Raw genomic sequence first — 25836 nt, forward strand, 5'->3', positions numbered from 1 at the left:
TCTTGCTCATAATTACCCCTGTAATTATTCCTGGAGGCCGTGAGGATCAGAGGGAGAGAGAGAGAGAAGGCTGATACACGCAGGACACTGTCATTCCCAGCTGCTACCTGGGCTTCCTGTCAGAGAGATGCCTCAGATGAAATCATGCACCCTTTGGAGCCTCCCTAATAATGCATCTTTCTTTAAGCCCGTGGATGCTTCCAGATCTGAGAAGGGCTCTGCCCCTGCTCAGCTCATCATGTGTGGCCTCCTCCTGGGCCCTCCACAGCATCCATCACCATCAGCAACTGAGCAAGGTGAGGCCCCATGAATCCTTCCAACTCTGTACAACTATTTAGAAAGTCTAGCAAAATCTAGATACCTTCTCCTGTGGATAGCTATCGGTTCCCCTTTATTTCTTTTGCTCGTATTAAAAGATGTCATATGCTAGCTGCAGCAGGGAAAGGGCTGTCATTGGGGAGAGTCGGTTCTTCCTCCCTCTGTCCCTTCCACACAGCACAGACCCTGCCAGGGGGTGGGGGCAACTCTAGACTGGATGGCCAGAGGCTCCTGGGGGAGGGGGCATTAACCTTGAAGCTGAGAGGCCAAACCAAGGGGCTTGTAGCAGGATCCTGCCAGCCACGGCAACCCCAGGTGCCTTCAGCACCTCCCTCTTCTCTCCTCTTGTCTGTTTCTCTCGAAGGTACAGCCTGTGTTCAGCTTTCAGTATAAGGAAAGAACTTCAGGAGACCTGGACCCCTCCACCTCTGCCACAAGCCATGGTGTGAGATCAGACCTCTGTCCTTTGGAAAATCAAGCAAAGCACCTGATGGTCAGTAGAAGAGGGGCCCCGACAGATGTAAACATCCTAGGTATTTACATTCCTCCCCCATCCTGCTTCTGAGCTATTATGGGCTTCAGAGGCATAACTGTGGCACCTTGAGAATGGCTAATGGTGCAGGAGTATGTTCTGGCAAGAAGGGCGCTTTGCCAGCAGGGGTAGGGAGAGCTTGCCTCCAGCTGGGCCCCAGCAAATGGAGCCCTTGCATTGCAGGACAGTATCCCCATCAACCAGTGTGGTGTCAGCAGATTTTTTTTTTTAAGAACCCACAGTGCAGAAGTGAAAGGGGGGCATATATCTATGCATTTATTCAACCAACATTTATAGACTGCATGGCGCCTGTGCCATCTGAGGATGGGGCTTAAGAGTGGCCACAGCACATATCTGCATGAGTACTAACAGACAACATTCCAATCTCTGCTTGGGGACCAAGTCACTGACTTCTTACAGAGACATTATAGGCAGGTCCTCTCATTATGCCCATTTCACAGAGGAGGGAACTGAAGCCAGATGGTAAGTGGTAGAGCTAGGATCCATACTGAGAGCACCCATCATCCCTCCAAGAAGGAAAGGTGACATCTAGAAAGAGAAAGCAGAACAGGAAATTGCAGGTGCAGATGGACCAAGCATGTGCCAGAGGGCAGAGCTCTAGCACACTTACCTCTGCCCCCAGAGGAAGCCCATTCAGCGGCTCAGCAAGGGCCTACCTCCTCGAGCTCAGGACAGCCCAGCACTGATGAAGGCCCAGACACCCATCTGTCAGTGGCCAGTGGGATACCCTGAACAAGTACCCTCCACCCAGGACAGTTTCTTCTTCTGACAACAAGGAAGAACTTTCCAGAACCACAACCTTCTAGGCATACATCACAAAAGAGAGTAGGGACCCTGTCTCCAAGTTTAGGAGGTGGAGACATATATTTAGAGCTGAATGTTTTAATCTCCCCTTGCCTTTGAATTTTTTTTTTTTTTTTTTTATGATAGTCACACAGAGAGAGAGAGAGAGAGAGAGAGAGAGAGAGGCAGAGACACAGGCAGAGGGAGAAGCAGGCTCCATGCACCGGGAGCCTGATGTGGGATTCGATCCCAAGTCTCCAGGATCGCGCCCTGGGCCAAAGGCAGGCGCCAAACCGCTGCGCCACCCAGGGATCCCTCCCCTTGCCTTTGGCTCCTGAATGACCCATACTGGGGTTCCATTCATGGAGCGTTCTCGGCTTCTCTGAAAACTGATTTGGTCACATCAGGCCTGAGGATGGCCTGTCCATGCTGACCACCAATGCCTGTCATGATGCCACCGGGGCCCAGTGAGACCCTAAGCTGCCCTCCAGAAATGTTTGTTCTCCACGGCTAAAGCAAGTGTGTTTTGCTGCCTTGGACTCTGAAAATATTCTCTGGGTAGAGTGTCTACAAGTACCTCCCCTAGACTGCAGAGAGACTGTAATCCAGCCCCATCTGGCTTCCGAGCTGGCAGCCAGGTGCCTTACTCATTTCACAGATGAGGCCTCTAAGTGATGGCCACTTTGGCAGGAACCAGGGCTCAGCGATGAACAAACAACATGCTCCTTCTCAGAGAAAAGACTGGGCACATGGGCATCAATCACATCACACAAGGTGCCCAGGCAAGGGACCAGGGGAATGACAAGGGGAGTGAGAGACAGGTAAGAAGGCTCCCCCAGACCATGATTCCTGACAACAGGGCCAGGTCTGTTTCAAGTTAACAACACAGTCATCTGGCCCCCAGAGTAGCTAGCCACCCAAGCCCCATCACCCAGACGGGAAAGTCTAAAGAGCAGGGCCTGGCTGGGGTGCCAGCCACTGGTGGCTTCCTGCCTGCTGTCTGGAGCCTCCTCCTTCCTTCTGGAGGCCTCACAAGCACTTAAAGCATGAGAATGAAACAGAGAGCCAAAATGTTCTTCATTTGCAGGGAAGGCCCCCTGGCGCAGTTGTTAATGGGGGAAGCCAGTGGCTCTGTAGACCACTGCGGCCCCCAGGGGCCGTGGGCTGCTACCTCTCACAGGGAAAAGGAAAGCCAGGCTCTGTGTCTTCAGCAGGAAGCAAGATGCTGTAAGGATCCCAAAAAGCCCCCGGCCCTAGCAGGTCCCCAGGATCCCACCAGACATAATTTGTCTCTGTGCCTCAAATCTCTCTTGTATCGCTGAGCTGCTACGGGGTCCCCCAGAGAATTCAGTGCTTGTCAGATGACTATCTTGCATCCCTTCCTCCACCTCACTGGACCCCTCATTTCCCCCACAGCCTTTGGCACTCATGACCCCCTCCGATCCCCAGCTTCTGTGCAGCCTGTCAGGGACACATGCAGACACACCATGCAGGGGGCTCGCTTCTCCCGTGGCTGCCCCTCCATGGAGCCCACATCTCGGACTGAGCACCAAACCTAACTGCCCTACACTGGGCTCCACTGGCCTTTGTCTCTTTACCCTATGCTTCATTATGAAAAAGACATGGGGTGCTTACAAAAATGCACACAGCGGACAGGCGGGAAATGAGAAATTATAGAGGTGATAGCTGGGACTAGGGCTGCTGGTGCACACAGGAAGGCCTGGAGGAAGGCAGCCGGGGGTTGGCTCAGAAGTCCTGAAGGCCACAGCCACGGGAAAGGCATTTCTAGGATTCTCGGGTGGCTCATGGCCCATTCCAGTATCATGACAAGGGATGCTCTAGCAGAGCACAGCAGACCACAGGTTCATTACCAGGCTCTAGAGCTGACTTCCTATTCATCTCTAATACCTCCCAGAGCCATGTGGGGCAAGTGCCCTGGGTGTGTTCACAGAATGGAGAAAGGCCTAGAGTAAACCTCAGCAGGGGTGTGGAGGGAGGGCCCAGAGGGCAGAGTGGCACAGAGTGGCGTTGCAGGAACTGGGCACCACGACAGGCCACACTCCCCAATCCAGGCAGAGGCAGCAGTCCAGTACTGGCAGGCTTCCCTTGGGGCAGGGGCCTGGGGAAGGCAGTACTTGGAAAGGTGCCAGCATCCCAGGGCCCCTGGGGTGCCAAGCAGGGCAGTGATGGCCAGTCCTGCCTCTCGGAGGGTTTGCAGGCAGGTGAGGGCCTACTTCACAGGAGAGTATACTGAAGCTCAGAGAGGCTGAGTGATTTGCTTGGGGCAGGCAGGACCAGGTCTGGGCCCAGGCAGCCTATATAGGGCCATGCTTGCCTGCCAGTGGCACTCCATGGCAGGAAGCTCTTGGGGAGGAGGCAAGCTGGCCAGGAGCCTGGTGGGAGCAAGGCATGGAGACCATTTAGCTGGAGAGCAGTCCAGGGTTGGACTCCTTGCAATGGGCCTCTGAGCCTTCACACGACGGCGGGTTCTCAGAGGCACAGAAGAGCCAGTCTCATGGACGTGAGGGTTAGGCGGGCCATCCAGGTGGATAGGGAGGCAGAAGGGTCATGTATTTGGACCTCTGGATTGGGGTGAACATTCAGGGCTGTTGGGAAGTCACAGCTGGGATTCTCAGGAAACCCATGGCACAGGGTGGAGCTACAGAACAGCCTCAGGTCCATGGAAGCAGAAAAGACCATTGTATACCCTGCTTCCCCTGGTTTCTGCATAGGGATACTGAGACTTGAGCAGATGAAATGGCCTGCCCCGGCTGCCAGTTGGCCAGTGCACAGCTGGACTGGAACCACACGGTGAGGCTCTGTCCCCCACGTTCTCCTGGGGCATGGGCCCTCCTGGATTTTCAGAGCCTCTGGGCCCTGCTGGCCACTTTGACCCACCTGAGGTCTCATAGACTTGCCAAGACCTGGCTTCCTGACCAATCACAGCAAAGACACAGCTGGACTGGGCCAAAAGGCTCCCCAGTGGCCAGGGCAGGGCAATGCCCCTCACACCACTGCCACCAGTCTAAACAGTGACCAGTAGGTATGTGACAGAGGCCAACAAGCAGGCTCGGGGTGCAGCAGGGAAAGGCCAGGCCATGGCCTGGCCCTGGCTGGGAGGGGCGAGCCCTGAGTGACAGTCCCCTAACCACCACACCCAGAGGTGGACCAGGTGCTGGGCCCTACCCTTGGCACCCATAATCTACTTTCACTACCAAACAAAAACCAAGGACACCAAGGAGCAGAGGCGGGTCTATGCAGCCCCATTCTCAATAGCGCTGCACTGACCCGAGGCAGATCTGAGGACTGGGATGAGGATGGTGGTACAGAGCCTCCGGGTGGAGGCGTCAATGCGTTCGTTGTGACCTTGTGACCAAGTCGGCCCTGGCACAAAGCCTCACACAGCAAAGGAACCACACAGGGGCTGGGCTGGGCTCTCTGATGTGCCCACAGGTTCACTCTTCCCTGCCTTCCTTGGCTCCCTGGCACTCCAGGAGGCCCCCGAGCCTACCCACCCAGCCTCAATTCTCACGACCACCTCTGACCTTCCCAAACTTCTGATGAGGTGTGGCCCCCCTCCTCCTAGCTCTCCTCCACTTAAACTGCCCTTCTGTTCCCCCCTCACCCTGGAACCGACCATCTCCCTGGGCCCCGACACCTGGACCCAGCTGGGCACATGCCAGGGACCCAGCGGCCATGAGCAATGTGACCACCAAAGGCCAGAACCCGTGTGCACCCTCTCCCAGCTCCTCCCTTTCTCTACAACCTTCCCTGCCCCTTTCTCCATAACCCCCACCAAGTCCTATCATGTGGTTGACAGGAGCAACATACGGCTCGGTCACCAAACATTTCCCAGGCACCGGTCAGACAGGACCAGGACGACAACAGCTCACACTTATCAAGTTTTGACTGTGCCTGGCACTGCTCTGCATGCTGCATGTGGGTGACTTTATTAACCTCAGCACAACTCTGGGGTAGAACTTCCAGTGAACTTGTTTCACAAATGAAGAAACTGAGGCATGGAGCTTAGGTTGAGGATGTTGCCTGAGGTCATGCAGTCAATAGCTGGCCACGACTTGGGCCCGGCAGTCAGCTCCTAAGCTGGGTGGGAAGGCCCCTGCTGCCCCACCCGAGCCCATCCCAAAGGACTGAGGCCACAGGACAGTTGCACCACAGAAGCCCCAGGGCAGCTAGGCCACAAGCCACTGCCAGGGACAAAGGTGACAGTAAGAAAGGTGAGCCGCTCAGGGTGCTCCAGGTACTGTTTTACCTATCTTCCTGTCCAATCCTCAAGGCCCTCATTACTCTGCCTCTTTCACAGATGACAAAACTGAGCCTCAAAAATCTTGCCCAGGTGCCCCCAGCTGAGAGGTATCGTCAGGGAGACAGAGCCCCCAAACTCCTGCTCTCCAGCCCAGCAAGATGGGCAAGGAGTACTTGGGGGTCTAGGGGGACATGACTGCACTGGGCTCCTAAGGCGGAGCAGCCCAAGGATGGGCCATGAGGACCCCTGCGCCTGCCCTACCCCAGCAGAGGCATCCTTTCTGGGTGGCTGACCTCCATGGCCACCTTGCAGCCTTGCCCACAGGAAGTCCACGTGCAGTCATAATATCACACAGGTAGGATGCACACCAGCCGGAAGCCAAGCTGCAGAGAGGTCCGTGCAGGACAGTCGTGCACCCTGTAGTGGCAGTGGGGGGAGCGGGAGGGGGCCTCAGGGCAAGAGCCCCAGCAGGCCTTCTCAGAGCCTCTTCCCAACATCAGGGCCCCAGGGCTCTGCCTCCTTGGGGCCAGGCCATGCCGCCACTTAGGACTGTGTCTGCACCATGCAGGCCCCTCAAGGGGTGGGAAGGGGGAGTAGGGAAATGCACAGGAGAAGGCCCAGCTGCCGGGCCCAGTTCAGCTCCCACAGCTGTGTGACCAGGGCAGGTCAAGCAACCTCTCTGGTCCCCAGGTGCTGCTTCTGGAGAGTCTGGTGCCCTCCATGGACAGCACTGCTCCTACCTAGGGCTGTCCTGCCTCATCACTGCAGGCCACCATCACTTGGTCCCTACCCTCAAAGATTGGTGGGGAGATACGGAGCAGTGCTACCCCATCCAACCAGCTGGCTGCCGGGGCAGGCTGCCCACACCCAGCTACTTCATCAGTGACCGCATCCAAGATTCCTCCCTACGTAACAAGAGAGTCTATAGGACAGGTGACAGAGGAGTCTGTGCAGGACATGCCACAGTCACCCCTTCCCCGAGCACCCCTTTCTCCAATGTTCTTCATCCCTAATGGAAGAAAGCCTCTAGAAGGCACTAGTGCCTCTGGCGCTTTGTAGGACAACTGAGTGGTCTTTCTCAAAGTAGCGGGGAGAAGCTGAGGGCAGGACCAGGGCAGACTCAGCCTCTAATCTTGCCAGGAGATGGGGTGCATGCTTCAGGGTTCCAGGGGCTTGTCAAAGTCAGATCCATCCCCTGCTGGGCACAAGTGCTAGGGAGTGGGGTTCCACACTCCGCTGCAGGGGCAGCACAGATGGTCCCCACCCAGGCCAGAGAACCTAACTCAGATGCGTGCCCTTCCTGGGCCCTGAGCCTACCGCACAGTGAGCCCACCTCATCGCAGCTCAGCTGCCTCATCCCGGGGCAGCACTTCCTCGAAGGGCTCCTGGGGCCCTCAGCACAAATCTGACCCTGGTACTGCACCTCCCAAGACACCAACCCACTTCCCCTAGCCTCGTGGTGGACACAGAGCTCCAAAGAGGCCCCTGGGAATCGGTGGCTGGTAACAAGTCACTGTGCCGATGGCATCCAGCCTTGGAGCCGCCCAGGCTAGGGAGAGAGAGGGGAGGGTACTGGGCATTATGGGGGGTCCCTGTGAGTCACTGTTGGTGTGGCCGGCAGGGGGCAAGGGGGCAGGGGGGCCAGCCTCAGAGTGAAGCCCTTCCTGCTGAGCTGGCACTTTACCTCGCCCCCTCACTCCCCTTGCCCCCTCACTCGGGCTGTACTCCCCGCTGTGCCAGCCACCAGGATACATGAGAAGTCCCAGGCTTTGGGAGGGAGAAGCACAGGGCCCCACTCAGGAAGAAGGGGCAAGTTTGGGCCTGAAATAGAGGCCTAGCCGAAAAGGCAATTGAAACTTCATGAGCAGGGGGATCCCTGGGTGGCGCAGCGGTTTGGCGCCTGCCTTTGGCCCAGGGCGCGATCCTGGAGACCCGGGATCGAATCCCACGTCGGGCTCCCGGTGCATGGAGCCTGCTTCTCCCTCTGCCTCTCTCTCTCTCTCTCTCTCTCTCTGTGACTATCATAAATAAATAAAAATTAAAAAAAAAAAAAGAAAGAAACTTCATGAGCAAATAAAACTAGTCGCTACGATAGCCTCTGATGTGTGTGCTTTCCCTAACAACACGAAGCAATTAGCTCCTCTTGGACGCTATGGTTCTGGAGATGGAGTTAGATCGCACTGTCCCAACCACAGACGCCAACTCCAAGTCTGGGTGGTCACCCTTGTCAGGCCAACAGGTATAAATTCGAGGTTCATGACCGCCCACCTCCAATTCGATTAATTTGCTAGAGCAGCTCACAACACTTCAGAGAAATACTGACTTCGTAGGTCGCCAGCGTATTATACAGACCAGAACTCAGGAACAGCTGGGCTGGAAGAGATACAGAGAGCGAGGTGTGGGGAAAGGGTGCATAGCTCCTGGGAATCTCGAGCCTGCTGCTCTCCCCCAAACTCCACCTGTTCACCAACCTGGGAAAGCTCTCCAAACCCCACTCTTTTGGGGCTTTATGGAGCCTGGATTACACAGGCAAGATGGATGAAATCATTGTTCACTGGCCCCAACTCCATCTCCAGCTCTCTCCCCTCCCGGGAGGCCAGAAATATAACTGAGAGCTCCAACTGTCTACACATGGGCTGGCTCCACTGATCCCCAGACTTAGGGGACAGAGAGGCTTCCCAAAAGTCACCTCATTAACATAACAAAAGATACTTTTCTGGCTCCCATCACTTAGGAAATTCCGAGGGTTTTAGGAAGCTTGTGCCAGGAACAGATTGAAGACAAAATACGTGTTTATTATAAATCACGTTAACTCCTTCTGCTCATCCTTTGCTTTATTGCTTACAAATCCCCTTGGTGCTGGCTATTCGTGTCATGCCATGACAATTCCACCTGCTGTATGGGTGGACAGATGGGGACTCATGGCAGAGGAGCTGCTGCCTATTACACGCCCAGAGCATGACACCCCCCTCCATGCTGTACTCCCATCTAAGCCACAGAATAACGCTGAAGAGGGATAAATCCATCCAGTCATGAGGCTAAAGGGCTGGCATCCTCACCGTCCTCACCACAGGCCCCTCTGCCCAGAGCACAGCCCTGGAAGGCTGAAGAACATCACACCTACTATGTGTGCCATTTCAGGACCAGTTGGGGTCAATTCAAGTATCATGCAGCAGCAGCAGGGAGGATGGGGTGGGCCTTGGGAGCAGAGGTCTCTGTGCACACTATCCCTTACTGCACCGCACATCCAGTCAGCACACGTGGGCCCATGCAGGGCTATTTTCAGCAGGAGCATCAAGACAAAGTGAAAAGCAACAAAGGTGTGTTAGCAGAACCTTGTACCCAACACAGGGGCTGGCCTCTGAGGCTGGGCCAGAGCCTCGGAGAGTAAGCACCACCTGGCTTTGAAAGCTACCTTGAGGAAATCTGTAAAGGCTCCACCTCTCACCTTCTGCTCCACCAATCCCCCTCCAACCCAGGCCAGCCCCTAAATCTCCATTTTCTATCAGGTGGCCAGGATTATCCACTCCCCTCCACCCAGGACCTCCAGGCCAGCTGTTCATCTTTGGTTCCAGCTTCTCTTCACGATCTCTTGCCTCCTGCCCAGTATGTACCCCAGCATTCCCTGGCCAGTCCAGATTCCATGGCCACCAAAACCTCAGGAGTCCAGGGTCCCAGGCCCATGCTGTCCTCTCTTTGAATAAACCCCTGGCATTATTACCCTCTGTCCAGCAAACACGTAAACATGGGGGGCTTTCCTGGAATGCAGTGGGGCATCAGCCCAGATCTTTGGACCTAAGCCCCACATTGATCAGGCTGGCACTTGACCATCTCTCATCTTAGCCCTCTTGAGTCTCACTGTGCCAAGGCAGGGAATGAGGAAGGTGGGAGTCGGAGACAAAGGTGGCAAGAACCAGGCTGCTTCTTGGGCAAGCGGTGGACCAGAACTTCACAGCCTGGCAGTGTCACCCGATGACACTGGAGAGCCTGACAATACTGCCTGGTGATGCGCGGCCCCATGGCACTGGCCAACAATGTGCGCATCCAACATTTCCCGACAGAGTCAAAGCCTCTCCCTGGCTCATTCCTGACTCCTGGGGGCCAGGAAGGTGTCCCCAGCTATGGAAATTATGCTCTAAGATGTATCCATAGGCCATGGAAATTTTCTGGGCAGGAGATTCTGGTATAAGTGAAGGCACTTGGCCTAAAGCTTGGGAAAGTGGCTGGGAGAGGATAAAGGCTCTAGGAGTTTCCACCGATGCAAGTGCTCTTCTGGACATGCCTGCAACCAGACGGCTCCTGCAGCTGCTCCTCCTTTGAGCCAAATATGACACTGGGCACTTCGTGCTTCCAAACCCTTTTGCACTCATTTCCTCTGCAACAGCCTCGCTGCTCACAGTGAGGAAATTGGGCAAAGGCCGCTCCTCCAGACCTCAGATGAGGCAAGTGAGACCCAGGGAAGGGAAGGGACTGACTCAGGGAGCAAGTGAGCAGTAAAGTGAGATAACTCAAGCCCTGGAACTTGTTCATGGAATCTCGGCTGGCGTCAAAAGCAGGCCCAGGAATGGGGCAAAGCCAACAACTCAACCAGTCTGCCTCCCAGGCTGCTAAACACTCGTGGCTGCATCTCATTAATTCCTGACAGTGCACTCATGGCAGCATCAGCAGGTGAGGGGGAGGACCTGGCATCCTTCTCACAGGAGAAAAAAGGAGGACATGCCTTGCCTGGCCCACTGCTCTCGGGGCTACTCAGTGCTCACGCCTGATATTGGAAGGACAGCTTCCCATCCACCCCTTCTAACACTGGGCTAGGCCTTGTCCTTAGCTCCAAGATGCTGTCCTTAGCTTCTAGGAGCATTCAGTCTGAGGGAGGCAGCCAAACTTGAGCACACGACAGAGTCCACAGAGCTGTGGGTTAGCCAAGCCAGGGTCTGGGAAGTGCAAAGGGGATGCTTGGCCATGTCCACGTGGGCCTGGGGCTCAGGGCAGGCTGGCTAAAGGACAAGCAAAGGTGGAGAGGAAGGGAGGCCCCTCTAGGAAGAGGGAACACACTGCAAAGATCCAAAGAGGTGAGAGATCAGGTCTGCAGAATAGCGGAGAGTAGATGGCCAGAGCTCTGCGAGGGCGTCACAACAGAGGTAGGTGAATGGGTCCAGGTGATGAATGGCCCCTGAGCCGCTCATCTAACCTGAAGGCCAGGGGTTCTACAGAAAGGTTGAAGTAGGAGGTCCCAATCTGCTCAGAGTACCCCGGAAAAGCTAGGGCAAGAAAACGCCATCCTGGACCCCCTCAATGTGGGAAGGATCCCAAGAGGTCACCTTCACCCAACCACTCAGGGAGGAGCCTTCTCCAACGTGTGCTTTTCAATCCCACAAATCCGCACAATGCCCTGATGTCCTCAAAAGGCCACAGAGGCCAGAACCAAAAATAAGTCATCACAGGAAGAAGTGCTTGGACCCACAATCACCACCACCACCCAGCACGGACTTTCTAAGAAAACTCAGATTGCACCTCCAGAATGTCAGGAAGCTAGGGAAAAGGATGAGGTCACTGAAGAAAGCTGGCCCAGCCAGGGTTTCGCCTAGGCTTTGGAGTGTGGGAGGTGTTGGGGGGGCAGCCTCTTTCCACCTCCCCACCCTTTTGTTCTTAACTGTGTCACTCCAAGGGATCCTGGCAAAGACTGTGAGCTGACCCAGTTCAAGGCGCCGAGTACACTTCATCACCACGTTGCTCAGACACTGAGATTCTAAAGTTAGCCCTGGCCGACAGCACGATGCCCCCCACCACCACCACCAGGCCAGTGCCAGCAGCCCCACAGAGCGATGCGCTAGCCAGTACAGCTCTCCATTCGGATAGGGATGGGGCTGCAGGGGTGGTCAGGGCTGCTTCCAGCTGAAAACACATGTCTACTCCCTGGCTCAGAAAAGAGCACACACACACACACACACACACACACACACACACACACGGAACATCTGGCACTTGAGCCAACACAGAGATGCTAGACAAGCAAGCGAGGGTCCCCAGTGATGAGCAGCTGACTGTCCCCAACCGTGGAGTTGAGACCAGACATGCCATTAATTCCGCAGAACCCAGGTCTGAGAGAGCATCTTGGGCAGGGACAGGGAGAGAGCAAGGGCCAGGGGAGGGCTATGGTGTCCTGGAGGACATTAGCCGTAAGAGACAAGCAGCTAGCTAGCCAGAGCTCTGTGCTCTCTTGGCTCTCATGCCCAGCCCACCAGCCAGCTCCGCTCAGTGAAAAACCCTGCTAATGCCACAGGCTATACCCACAAGCCCAGCTCAGGCTTCCCACAGAGGCAAGACGCACTCGTGGCAGAAGAGGATGTTTCCCAATCCGGAAACACTGACTGGGAGCCCAGTGGGTGCCTGGCCATGCTCTGGGAGCCAGATTTCTAAGCCAGATGGGAGCGAGGGTCTCAGACAGTTTGGGTTCACACCCTATCCCAATTCCCTAGCCTGTCTGAATGAGATACACACACACACACACACACACACACACACACATACACACAGAAGCACATGCATGCTCACATATACTCACATACTCTCACATGCACGGCCACTCACTTACATACTCTCTCTCTCTCTCTCTCTCTCTCTCTCTCTCTCACTGCTGCCAGCCTATAGCAGACAATCAGGGTTGCAAGCCAATGTTCAGAGTCCTCTTTCCGGGGCCCCAGGCCCACCAGTCCACCTTCTGTCCATACACATCCCCTTTGCTTTGGCCTTCTTGACTCTTGCCCCCCACCCTCCATGCCTGCTGCTCCTCTAGAAAGCCCAGCCTACCTCCTAGGCCCTGTGCAGCCTGTCTCCTGTCTCCTAGATGTGTTCTCTACTTGTAAGCTTTATTACTAATCATACCCTGACTTTTATTTATTTTTTTTAAGATTTTATTTACTTATTCACGAGAGAGAGAGAGAGAGAGGCAGAGACACAGGCAGAGGGAGAAGCAGGCTCCACACAGGGAGCCTGATGTGGGACTTGATCCCAGGTCTCCAGGATCACGCCCTGGGCAGAAGGCAGCGCTAAACCGCTGAGCCTCCCAGGCTGCCCACACCCTTTTAGATTGCACTCATGATATCCTATCTTACCTTGGTGGCCCAAACACCAGTTCCAGGAGGGCAAGGGACATTCTATTCCCCTGGACCCCACAAAGGGCCATCCCTGGGCAGCCCCTGGTAAAGTGAGTGGGTCACAGTGTTTCAGAGCTCGATGGGACCTGAGCTGGGGGTCTTCACCTCAGAGATGGAGAAACCAAGGCCCAGAGAGGGTGTGAACACAGGGAATGGGACCTGAGCCATCCTCCCAGGTGTCAGGGTGGTTCCCTTGCTTCGGCCCAGCGGCATCTGCAGGGTCAGCTTCCTGGTACCCATAGGGGGTTCCTCTGGGGCACCTGAAATTAGCCAACAGTTGCTAGCTGAGGATCTGAAACCAGAAAATGGGACCACAGAGCAAATACAAAGGTGTCAGCCCACGGGCTCTTGGCTGTCCTTGCCTGACCCACAGCGCCATCTACTGTCCTGCCTTCCCAGCTCCCTCCAAAGCCCAGGGCCACTGGCCCAGGGGCCTCAGGCACTCAGCCAGCAAGACATCCCTAGGCTAAGGGACTATCCTACCCCTACCCCCAGCCAGGTGGTGATTTGCCCTACTTCCTAGAGACGAAGAGCTGCCTCCTCCCAAACTCACCACCCCCTAGGGAGGCTCTGTCTCTCTGCAGATAGGGTGACCAACCCAGGAAGGAGGGGCTCTGGGCGTGCAAGACATCAAGACTAACCCAGAAAGGGGATCCCTGGGTGGCTCAGGGGTTTGGTGCCTGCCTTCGGCTCAAGGCGTGATCCTGGTGACCCGGGATCGAATCCCATGTTGGGCTCCCTGCATGGAGCCTGCTTCTCCCTCTGCCTGTGTCTCTGTCTCTCTGTCTCTCTCTGTCTCATGAATAAATAAATAAAATCTTAAAAAAAAAAAAAAAAAAAAGACTAACCCAGAAAGCCCTGGTCAATAGGCAGGTTGGCCATCCTGCCACAGATGAGAGCTGCCCCAGACACAGGCTGTAGATCCCACACTTAGAGAGAGGAGTCTGAGACTGGGACCCAGGGGGGGACAGGTGGGCATGGAGGGTTGGGGTGGGGAGTGCTGTACACATGCCCTGGAAGGATGGGTGGTGGGTCTCAGGTGGAAGAAATCACGCAAGCAGGCAAGGGTGTGAGAGAACAGGCACTCCAGGGGGAGCAGAAGGCTGCGCCAGGCAGGGAAGAGCACAGAACTCAGAAGCACACTCTGGGCTGAAGAAACCCGCTGGCTGGGACGGTTCCCACTGACACCTGCTGTCCTGGCCAGATCCCTTTTGCTTTCCCAAGGGGCCCACGTGGAAGATTAACGATATGGTCACTGTCCATAAAGCCATCCCATTTAGCAGGGTGTCCAAACACACCGATAGTCTCCATCAGCTTTGACGTCCTGACCAGCAGTTTGCCTTCGATAATAGTTAAGACACCAAAGCCCGCCAACAATTTTCTTCTATAAACAACGGGAAAGCTCAAGGCTACATCATAATAACCTGGCACTGGCTCGCTGTGTTCTGACACTGGAAGGAGTTCCCGGGGCTGAAATGGCGCAGGGCTGCGTCTATCTTATCTTTCCGGAGATGCCACGAATAACTGGGCCGGCTAGGCCTCACCTCCCCACAGATCCTCTCCTTTGCAGAGTCAGAGCATGCACATGCCAATGTCACAGATGGAGGTGGGCTGCCTCCACCCATGCGCCCCAGAATACTGGGGAAGAGGTCAGGTCAACTGTTGAGAACCCAGGAAATACTGGCTGCGGGTCCAACAACGCCAACAGCGCAGGGCAGGAGCACAGAGGGGGAGGCAGAAGCTCTGCCCTTCAGAACAGCACACAGTGCTGGGGGTACCAGGACGCAAGGCAGGGGCTGCTCCAGGTGTCTGGGAACACCCGGGCTAAGGGGAAAGCTAAGGGGCAGGCAGTGATGCCCAGGGGGAACACAGGACACATGCAGGGGGCACAAAGGACTGCCTCACTCAGATCAACCTGGGCAGCTATGCCCCTTGGGGATCCTGGCAACATCTGGAAACATTTGAGACTGTCAGGACGCCTAGTGGGCAGAGGCAGGTCACCTGCTTAAACACCCTGCAGGATGGCCCAAAATGGCAACAGTGCCAATGTTGGTGACCTGGGCCTGGAGGGTAGGCTGGGAAGGGGATTTGTGAGAAGTAGGGGTGACTGCCTGAAAGAGGTGGCACAGGTACACAGGAAGCCCTTGGAGAGAGGATGAGTCACAGGGAAAGGTGGGGACCAGGACGTCTGGGCATGCAAGCAACAGAATGCCTGGCAGAGGGGCCTCAGGGACCCGGGAAAGGGCTCACACTTTCTGGTAGAAGGTGTGGGGTGCCTTTTTAAGCAACTGAGGGTACACCGGGGCACTGAGCGCTTTGGCCCTGGCCCGTGTTCACAATGTATGACAGAGTGAAGTATGCAGAGTAAAAGGGTGGAGAGGAACAGAGAGTGCTTGAAAGCCTGGCTAGGAGGCTGCAGTGCACACCAGGTGAACAGGTGACCCCATATTGAGCAGGTGGACTGATGAGGAAGGGCCTGGCAGGGTGGGTGAGAGGGAGGAGTGAGGCTGGCCCCTGGATCTCCATCCTGGGCGTCTGGAAGGAAAGCAGAGCCCACACCCCTGTCTCAGCCAGGGTTCAAACAGCTAGCTCCCTTTTGGGCCTGACATACCCAGGTGGGGCCACAGCACAGACCCAAGGTGCTGGTACCCTGAGAAGATTCTGGGCCAAGGACTGAGACACAGACAAAGGGGAAAGCCCCAATTGGTCCCCTTGTAGCACCTGACCTTTTCACCATTTTATTTACAAATTTATTTGTGATCTCTAAGCATGGAGACCACTGGCTCCTGGGGCTCACATAGTGCCTGGCACACAGTGGGTTCTCGATGAATATTTGTTCTTTTGTTTTCAGAGAGAGTCTGAGCAGTGAGGAGATGGGGCAGAGGGAGAGGGAGAGAGAATCTTAGGCAGGCTCCACATGGAACTCGACACGGGGCTCAATCTCAAGATCCTGAGATCCCGATCTGAGCCGAAATCAAGAGTTGATGCCTAACCTACTGCACTACCCAGACACCCTCGATTAACATTTGTTGAATGAACAAATGAATGAATGAGGAAAAGCTGTTTAAAAGGAGAAACACAGTGAGCTAGAAGAGTACATAAGGCAAGGAGAACAGGGTTACAAGAAACTGTGAAGGTCAGCAGTGTTAGTTTGCCCCAAGATCCAACAAGAGGAGGACAGAAGGTGACAAAGAGCTCCTTGAGGCTTTGGGAGCAGGATTCTAACAGAGTGAAGGAGATAAAAACCGGCTGCGGGGATGGTCGGGGAGGGACGAAGAGAGAGATGGGACCAGGGGGAATGTCGGGAGGGGGTGTCAGCGTATCTCCATGCTGGCACTGACAGGTGGGCAGGCCCCTCCAGCCAAGAGCCACAGCCCCCAGGGGGCAGACAGTGGGCCTGGAGCAATCAGAAGGCACTGGTCCAAGGCCAGACTCAGCCTGGGCCTCTCTACGCAGCCTCAGACATCACCATCAACCCCAGCCATTCCACTCCCCTGAATTCCAGACTCGAAAGGCCTCCACTCGGGATCTCCCAGAAGCAGAGAGATCAGAGATCTCTTCCCACACAGGCTTCAGCCCCTATGTGGTCCCACATGGCCTCGCCCCCTACAGTTCTGCACCCTGTCTCCACACATCCAACCAATGCTCTGACACCAGGTGGGTGTCCCAGAATTCAACTCAATTCTGACACTATCTGCCCAACTCACAGAACTCAGGAAACCAGCTTATTTGCTTGATTATCAGCTTGTTATAAAGGATATTAAAGACTAGGAATCATCACCCCGATGAAAAGATGAATAAGGTGAGGGACAGGGACGGGTGCCAAGTGCCCATGCTCTCTGGGCACGCCACTCTTACCCCATCTCCATGTGTTTACGAACCCAGAGCTCTCTGAACCCCATCTTTTTTTAAAGATATTTATTTATTTGAGAGAGAGAGAGCGCAAGCAGGCATAGGAGCAGAAGAAGAGGGAGAAAGAGATGCCCTGCTGAGCAGGGAGCCCAATGATGGGGGGCTCGATCCCAGGACCCTGAGATCATGACGTGAGCTGAAGGCAGAAGCCCAACCAACTGAGGTACCCAGGCACCCCATCTCCAAACCCCATCCTCGGGGTTTTACGGAGCCTGCATTACAGAAGTGACTGAATAAATCATTGGCCCTGGGCTACCGAACTCAACCTCCAGTTCCTCTTCCCTCCCCAACCACGTGGTTGGTTCCTCTGGCAACGTGCTCCTCCCTGTCCTTAGGTGGGGGAGGGGTCTATAGTCACCGCGTTAACATAACAAAAGACACCTTGAGCGCACTCAACAGCTAGGAAATTTCAAGGATTTGCGGAGCTGTGTGCCAGACTGCAAGCAAATCCATATTGCTTATTGTAATTCACTCAGGTCCCAACTGGAGCTGGCCGTGCCTCCTCTCTCTGGCGCTGCTGCACCAAACCACGGTACATCCTGTTGACTCTTCCTGCTTTCAAACTGTGTGCAGAATCTGACCACCTCTCCCACAGCTGCTGGTGCCACCCTGGTCCAAGCCACCATTGGGCCTCCAGCACGGTGACAGCCTCCAGCCCCGCCCTCACCCCTCATCTGCTCTCAGCAGCCCACGCCAGCCTGGAAAACCCAAGTCAGATCAGGTCACTCATTCCCCAGCTCCCCGCTCAGGATCCGGCACACGTGCTCCCCACGGCCCACAAGGCCTGTACTGTGATGCCAGCCCTCTCTCTGACCTGCCACCCTCACCCTCCATTCAGATTCCAGCCAGTGGCTGTTCCTTGAAATCACCCAGGACTTTTGTACTTGTTGTCTCCTCTTCCCCCAGACACCTGGGGGCTCCCTCCCCTGTGGGGGGCAGGTTTCCACTCAAAGGTCACCCTGCCCTGACCAGCTTCCTCCATCCCTGCTTCACTTGGCCCCACCCCATCCTGCGTTTTGGCAGTATGTGTGTTTAACCACAGCGTCCCCCTCCTAGAATGTGGGCTCCTTTAGAACCAGGGCAGGGCACCCCCTATGTCTGGCATATGGTAGGCCATCAAGAAGTATCTGAAGACATGAGCGAACCCCTTCGGCCCAGTTTCCAAAGGGGATGATAACAGCCTTTGCTGTGATGATCGACTAAAATTCTGTATGAGACTCACTCAGCACAATGCCCAAGCGTGGCAAGTCCCACCAAGTATCAACTGTCATGATGATTTAATCAGCTCATTAAGCACTTTTACAGGTGCCACCTTGCTTACTGCTCATGCGCTGGGATCTCCCTCCCCAGGCGCAAGAGCCCGGGCCCAGGCCCACCCAGACCGGTTTTTCCTGCCTCCCAGGGCCTTTCCACTGCCTGGCCAGCAGCAGCCCACTAAACCACCCTAAAGGTCCTCATTCTGAAGCCACTGAAGAGCTCTTCCTCCCACTGATGACCACATACTGTTCCAGCAAATAACTTTTTCAGAAGCAAGGCAAATCAAACACTACGACGAGAGAAAAAAGCCTCATGACAAATGCACAGATTACAAGCTGCCCATCTCCCAAATCTTAAGCGCCTTGACTACGGGCCCGTGGGCCACAGTGTGACTTCAAAATGAACCTACAAAAATACACAGTTGGAAGAACCAGCGGCAAATAGCGGGAGGGGCATTTGCATGAAGAAGTGTCCCCGGGCCCCACTGTGCACTGGGCCAGCCAAGCCCCAGGCGCTGGGAGACCAGCCAGGCCCGCAGGGTGAGGACTGTGGACTGCGGAGAGCACTGCACGCTCCCAGCTGACTGCCAGCTCTTCTACAGACTGACAGCATCTCTGTGCCCTGCACCTGCTTCCTGCAGCTGCTTTAACCAATTCCGCAGACTGGGTGCTTTAGAGTAACAGGAATTTGCTCTCCCAGTTCTGAAGGCCAAAAGTCCAAAATCAGTGTCTCTGGGCCAAATCAAGGTGCTGGCAGGACCATGCTCCCCCACCCCCACCCCCACGCCCCACGCTCTAGGGGAGAATCTGTCCCTCACTTCTTCCAGCTTCTGGTGGCCATGGCCTTCCTTGGCTGGCAGCCACATTACCCCAGTCTTCAAAGCCAGGGTCTTCTTCCCTCTGCCTCCCTTTTATAAGGACACATGACTGCATGAAGGCACACCCCAATAATCCAGAACACCCTCCCCATCCTGAGATCCTTAAACCTGCAAAGCTCCCCTTTTTTGCCATATATGGTAACTTTCACAGTTTCCAAGGATTAGGACATGGACATACGTCTTTGGGGGCCATTTCTCCAGCCTGCCACGTACCCACCATACCCACCGCCGTCTTGTGCCACAGGAGGAAGGGTGAGGGTGGGGACTGGAGATGGGGAGAAGAAATGAGGGTAGAAGGGGACAGGAAGATCAGGTACTGTGGAAGCCCAGCTCTTGCTCAGATGCCTGTGGCAGGTCAGGGTCAGCTCAGACACAGGGGATCCCGGGTGGCCTGTGGCAGGGGTCCCAGGAGGCCTAAAGGATGGTTTTAGACACAGCAAGCTCTGGCCCTTTGGTCCTCTGAGCTCCTCTCTTCCATTAGGCCCTCTCTAGCCGGAGGCCTGAACCGACCATCTCGGGGGTGGGTCCAGCCTGTTCAGGACAGGAGGGACAACACATGGGGAAGGTGGCCTCTTTGAGAGGGGCAGCCCCACCCCCCACCCCCACTCCCACCCACCCCGATCTCCCCAGACAGAGAAAAGACCTAACTCATAAAGCAGATGAAAAACATGTCCCGTTCTGCCTCTGGGACCAAGTGGTCACTCGAAATGAAAACAGTCTGGAACAGTATGTTGCTAATGCTGAGCTTTGCCTCATTCTTTAGGCTACCCTCAAGGGTGATCACAGGACGTTCGTGGCTCTGCATCAGCAAACCCAGGTACAGGCACAGGGCAGGAGCCTCACAACTGCCACCCCATCTCATCCCTCCAGAAAACCCAAGAGCTTCCCCCATATCCTGCGGCGGGGAGGAGGCATCACAGAGAAGCTTGTAGCAGGAGTGACTGTCTGCCATTCCCACACCTTCTTCCAAGGACTCGGAGCTCCTTTTCCAGGGGTCCTGGTCCCCTGGACCCACAGAAGAGCTGGGTGCTCCTCTTTTTCCTTCTATGTTCACTTCTTTTTTTTTTAAGATTTTATTTATTATTTGACAGAGAGTAAGAGAGCACAAACAGGGGGTGTGGCAGAGGTAGAGGGAGAAGCAGACTCCTCTCTGAGCAGGGAGCCAAACATGGGGCTCCAACCCAGGACCCTGAGATCATGAACTGAGCTGAAGGCAGACACTTCACCGACTGAGCCACCCAGGTGGCCCCTGTGTTCATTTCTTGCCCTCTCATTCTTGCTCCCCAGCACACTCAGTCCAATGGTGTGCCAATCATTTTGCAGGGAGGCCCATTCAGGAAAAATGATCATGTTTCTGGAGCACATGTGAGAAGGTGGAGATTCACAAGAAAGCAGCTTTACTGTGCAGCATGGCAGAGAAGGAACAGAGCCCCTATGCTGAGGCCATCTACGACACCCACTGGAAAACTAAAATCCTAGGGCACACATGGGCAGCCCCGCTGTCACTGCCAGGATATTGCAGGATCCCCAGAATGAGGGGCTTCCCTGGTCAGCATCCCCTAACTGGGTTCTGACCTTGACGGGGAAACAGAAAGGATGATTCCACACTGGCCAGAGACAGACACAGGGAGGGAAGAGCCATTTGTCTGTCTGTCCACGCAGCCAATCCAGACTACGCTGGTGCGAGGGCACTTACCACATTCCAGAAGAGTGGATTGAAAGCGATGGTAAGGATGGCAGCCACAAAGCAGGGATCCGAGGGGTCCACGTAGCCCAGCAGCCAGGTCATAACGCAGAAGTCTGCCTGCAGGGACAGAGACAGCATCAGCGGGAGAACCGCCCAGTCCCTGACAGCCCGGCCCCACAAGCTGAACATGGAGTGACAAGCCCCCGGAGCTCAGAAACAAAGTTGCCCTCTGGGAACACTCTGGGAGACTGGGGCACAAGCAAGTCCAGCAAAGGTTACTACAGTGTAATCATAAAACTGAAGATAAAAAGCTGAAACCCAACCACCCGCATCGTGCCCAGTCAGAGGGTGGCCCGGCTGGCAGCAGAAGAGCAGCAAGTAGGGACACTAGACAAGGAAATCACTGGCGCCAAGGATGAGTGGCCAGCACCCTGAAGGGGAAGTGACCACACCAGGACAAAGGTCTGGGTCACCATCACCAGGTGCCATGCCTGACACCATGCATTGCAGAGGGCTTCAGAGGCCCCAGAGCAAACCCAAGGGGCTGGCATTCATGGTAAGGAACACGCAGCCTCCCTAGTAATCAGGTAAATGCAAATTAAAACAACAATAACGTGCCTCCTTCTCACCAGCCCTACCGAGGGATAGCCTTGAGTGCTGGGGAGGGTGTGAACTGAAAGGCGTGCTCCTACTTGTCAGCAATTTCACTTCTGATCGCCTGTCCTGGAGAAACTCATGCGAGCGTGCAAAGCGCGTGTGCAGGCAATGAAAAAGATGAGCAACTTAGCTGTCCATCTATGGAAGAATGGATACAGAGAATGGGGCCCATTCCTAAAGCAGCTAAGCTACACAATTTAAACAAACTAGCCATGTGTCAACCTGGAATATTCTTTTAAAAATGTCAACTGAACAGAGCAAGCTGTAGAATTGCCACAGCATATCTATGTGTATATATATGTATACATAAATATACATATATATATATACATTTATATAAAATAACACACAACACATTGTACTAAATGTTCTTTCTGTGTGTATGCACACGACATACCAGCTTCATGCCACGTGGGGCATCTCCAGCAGGTTTCCTGCCCTCTGCAGTCCACACTTGGGCTGGATCACTCCCTGTGGTGGGGGCGTCCCCTGCACCATAGAGTGTTCAGCGACACCCCTGGCCACCACCCACTCAGTGCCAGTGGCACCAAAAATGTCTCCACACATGGCCCTAGTGTCCCTCAGGAACAGAATTGAGACACCCTGCCTGTAGGGACGGTGGGAAGACTCTGGAAAGTCACTGAACATAGAAGATGTGGCCCAGCATGTCCTTCGCGTGTGTAGGCCTCCTGTCCCAAGTCTAGGGCAAACTTCGCCTCTTAGGCACCAAGGGCAGAGCTAAGAATGAACGAGCCAAAAAAGGCACCGCTATGTGAACATGTGGATGACATGGCTGAGGGACAAAGTGGCCATGGGAGCCTACAAGCGCATTATTAATAAACAAATGACAAAGGAGGACTCACTCAGCAAACAAGGAAGAGTGACATTAGAAGCACAGCCTTGCTCCACACTGATCACAGGCTCTGGGCACCCTGTGGGCACTACCGACACCCACCAGGCAGGCAACCCCGCACCCTGTCCTCCAGCCTTCTTCTCTTTTGGTCCCAGGTCAGACTCCCCCACCCACCCAGGCCCCCAGTATCACGCAGAGCAGCGGAGGCTCAGTGGCCCTCGGGGCGGACACCTTGCAAGGCATGAGGCCATGACAGGAAATTCCAAGTTGCCCTGGAGAGCATACCAGGAGAGGTGAGGCCACTCATGAAGGACCAAATGGCCGAATAGGCCTCAAAACAGGTTGTCCACCCTGGAGGAAGACAGGCACACCTCAGCCCCAGAACTGAACCTGAGGGCATTCAATCTTCTGTTGAAAAGAAACATTTATTAAGCACCCGACTGCAAGGCCCATTGAGAGGCTGCGATGGGGCTGACTGGTGGAGCAGGAGCCCTGAGGAGGGATGGAAAGAGAGCTGGGCTGGGGAGCAGCCATCAGAGTGGGGCTCTGGTCCTGCTCGGCCACTTACAGAGCAGGACCTGCCTCACTGCCCCTCCTCCCTGAAGGTCCCCATCTCAACCCTCAATGCCCAGCCAAAGCTTACCCGCCATTGGCCCTTGTCCTCTTTCATCCATGAATCCAATCTGTTTATTGATCCCATTGTTCCCACTGCCCTCAGCCAGCTTCCCATGCCTCACTTCCTGCCATGCTCTGGACCCCAGGCCTCCTCACCTGCACTGAGCTCACCCATCCCAGCGCGCACTGACAAGTGATAAATTCATTGCATCCACTGGATCCACCATCACCTGCCATCCTTCCTGCCCCATCTGTCACTCACACCAAACATCATGCTCTAGACCCTCTTACAATGGGTCTGCACGTTTTTTTGGGTTTTTTTTTTGGGGGGGGGGGGTCTGCACGTTTCTGAAATACTCTTTATCACTCTACACCTCTAGGCGAACTCCTATTCACCCCTCAAGACCCAGCGGGAGCATCTCTTCTACCTTCACCAGTGGCACTCTTTTGTGTCTTTAGTGTACACCCTGTTATGATTATTTGGTTACAGTGCCTATCTCATACTCATCTCTCCAGGCTAGAGGCTACTATTTCCTCCATTTTTGTGTCTTCCACCTGGTACAAAGAGTAAATATTTGCAGAATGAACAGCAACTCTTGTTTCATCATCAGTAAAAAGTAGGGGCTAAAGGTACATCTCTGAAGGGACCTCCAGCTCAGCTGCCTGTGCTCCTGGGACTCTGATTCCCTCCCTTCTGGCTTCAAATTGGAGGCAGAAAATTGCCCATGTGGCCGCAGTGGAGATTCTGCAGGTGGACAGCCGGCAGTGGCCAGCTGATCCCTCTACTTATAAGGCCACAGATTCACCAGGTGCCCAGGCGCTGTGCTTCATAAATATTTTTTTAAGATTTTTTAAATTTTTATTTATTCATGAGAGACACAGAGAGAGAGGCAGAGTCATAGGCAGAGGGAGAAGCAGGCTCTCTGAGGGGAGCTTGATGCAGAACTCGATTCCAGGACACTGGGATCAACCTGGGCCAAAGGCAGACGCTCAACCACTGAGCCACCCAAGTGCCCACCCCTTCATAAATATTTTTATGGCACCTTTTAGGCTGTGTAATCAACTAGTGTTCACCAACACTGCCAGGAGGTGGGATGGCCAGACAAGGGATGGGACAGGGCTTTCTCAGGTTCTTAGAAACCCTGGGATAGGATCTCTTCAAGGCAGGTCAGTCTCCCAGGGTGAGGCCTGCCCATCCCTCAGATGTACAGCTGGGTGGAAGGTGTGTGCAGGGAGGAGCACCAGGGAGCTACTAGGAGTCCTGATGCCGTGGCCTTCCCTGAACTCCACTACCCATCATCCCCTCCAGATACTACTCGCCCCTTGCAACAACTCCATAAACTGGGCATCCTCACCAACCATTCATCCGAGGCCGCCCACAAAAGGTCCTCTAAGACCCAGGCTTGCCCTCGATCATCGCATCACAGAGTGTAGGGCCAGCACATGAAATGTACTTTTCACCCTGCTAACTTTTACGACACCAGGCACTCCCCGTGGGAATTTATATGGCAACTCGACAGACAAGGATTCGATTGTTAGCCAGATTCCCTTTGAAGGCCACCATTCTTCCAGAGCAGAATTCTCTATTCCTGTTCTCCTACCCTCCCACACAGTAAGGCAGCATATGTTCGTGACAAGGGAAACACCAACAGTCGGGGTCTCTAGTTGGTTGTGGGTCTATTCTCACTAAGCAGAGAGAAGTAAAATATTCTCCACCCCCCCACACACTCCCACCTCCACCCAGAGCCTCCTACCCCTGCCCAGAGCCTCCCACCAACTGTCTCCTCCCACTGTCATCAGCATCCTCATTTTACAGATAGCCAAACTGAGTTACCTGCAGGCCTGATTCTCAAAGCCCTGCTCTGTGCCCACACAGCCTGCACACTCATCACTTTTTGCTACGAGCTGGTGGCTGGCTGAAGGGATGCATGCCTTCTCGAGGATAAGAAACCCCAAATCCCAGGCGAAACCAGTGTGCCCTCAATATTGTGCTGCCTGTCCCACAGGCTGACCCTGCACTGGTGGGACCCAGCCAGAGGAAAGAGGGTAAAGTGTGAGGTCCGCAGCAGGCACCCATCCAGCTAGAGAGTGGGCACAGGTGATGGCCAGAGGGTCGCGGCTGGAAACCCAGGCCTGGGGACACCAAGCAGGTGAGAACCGAACAAATGGTTCAGGGTAGGTTCTGTGAAGCAAGGTAGGGCACTGACGGGGAGGAGCACAGGGCATTTTCTGGGGTGATGGAAATATTCTCCATCTCACTGGAGTCTAGGTAGCCAGGAGCTTGCATGTTAGGCCTTCCAACTGGGCTCTAAGGTCTATGCATTTCTCTGTGTGTAAATGACACCTCCCCAGGGAGGAAGGTTAGGGAGGGCCTCAGCGTTGGGAACGGTGACCTGTGCCCCCTATTTCCCCACCAGCCGGCAGAGGAAACCATATTCTCTGGAAATGCTGAAGATGTTTTTAAGGATTCAACTCAATGTCCTTCCGAGCATCCACTTGGGTGCCCCTATTCTAAGGGGGAGTCTGAGGACAAAGACCTCCTGCAAGAAACTTCCCAGTGCCAGATAACAAGACCAAAGAGTATTTATTTAAAATTCGCATGCCTCATCTTGGAGAGCACTACTGCTAGGCCTACTTTGCAGATAAGAGAGCCAAAAGCTCAGAGAAACCCCCAGATCACAGGCAGAGGGCAGAGCCAGGCCATGGCCAACCCAGCCCTTCCAGATTCCTGATAGAAGCCAGGGCTTTCGGTAAGGACTTAGAAATGCTGCAGCCACTGCTGCAGTGAGGGAAGGAGCAGTCTCGAATACCCGCAAAGAGACAGGGCAAATGAGCAGGAGAAATTAGCTCCTTTCGCCTTTTGTGGCAGCTGAGGGAGGGAAACTGAGGCACTTAAAGGTTAACAA

At 54.7% G+C, this 25836-nt stretch overlaps 1 protein-coding gene and 1 long non-coding RNA gene across 5 annotated transcripts in view; both read right to left on the reverse strand.

Moving 5' to 3' along the window:
- Positions 1–25836, reverse strand: part of PEMT (phosphatidylethanolamine N-methyltransferase) — an 89657-nt gene that overhangs the window by 55598 nt on the left and 8223 nt on the right. For 3 of the 4 annotated variants that reach the window (XM_077892350.1, XM_077892348.1, XM_077892349.1), the window contains exon 2: positions 20815–20922. In XM_077892350.1, the coding sequence (XP_077748476.1) occupies positions 20815–20907 (93 nt within the window). In that variant the 5' untranslated portion in view covers positions 20908–20922. Of the gene's footprint in view, positions 1–20814; positions 21042–25836 lie in introns of those variants that run through there. The other variant, XM_077892347.1, reaches the window with a different exon arrangement.
- Positions 1107–11699, reverse strand: LOC144310803 (uncharacterized). Its single transcript, XR_013376470.1, has 2 exons — positions 8187–11699; positions 1107–1399 (listed from the first exon to the last, which is right to left on the reverse strand). It is a non-coding gene; the product is annotated as an uncharacterized LOC144310803 (long non-coding RNA).

This window comes from Canis aureus, chromosome 3 (genome assembly GCF_053574225.1).
Source record: "Canis aureus isolate CA01 chromosome 3, VMU_Caureus_v.1.0, whole genome shotgun sequence".
NCBI lineage: Eukaryota > Metazoa > Chordata > Mammalia > Carnivora > Canidae > Canis > Canis aureus.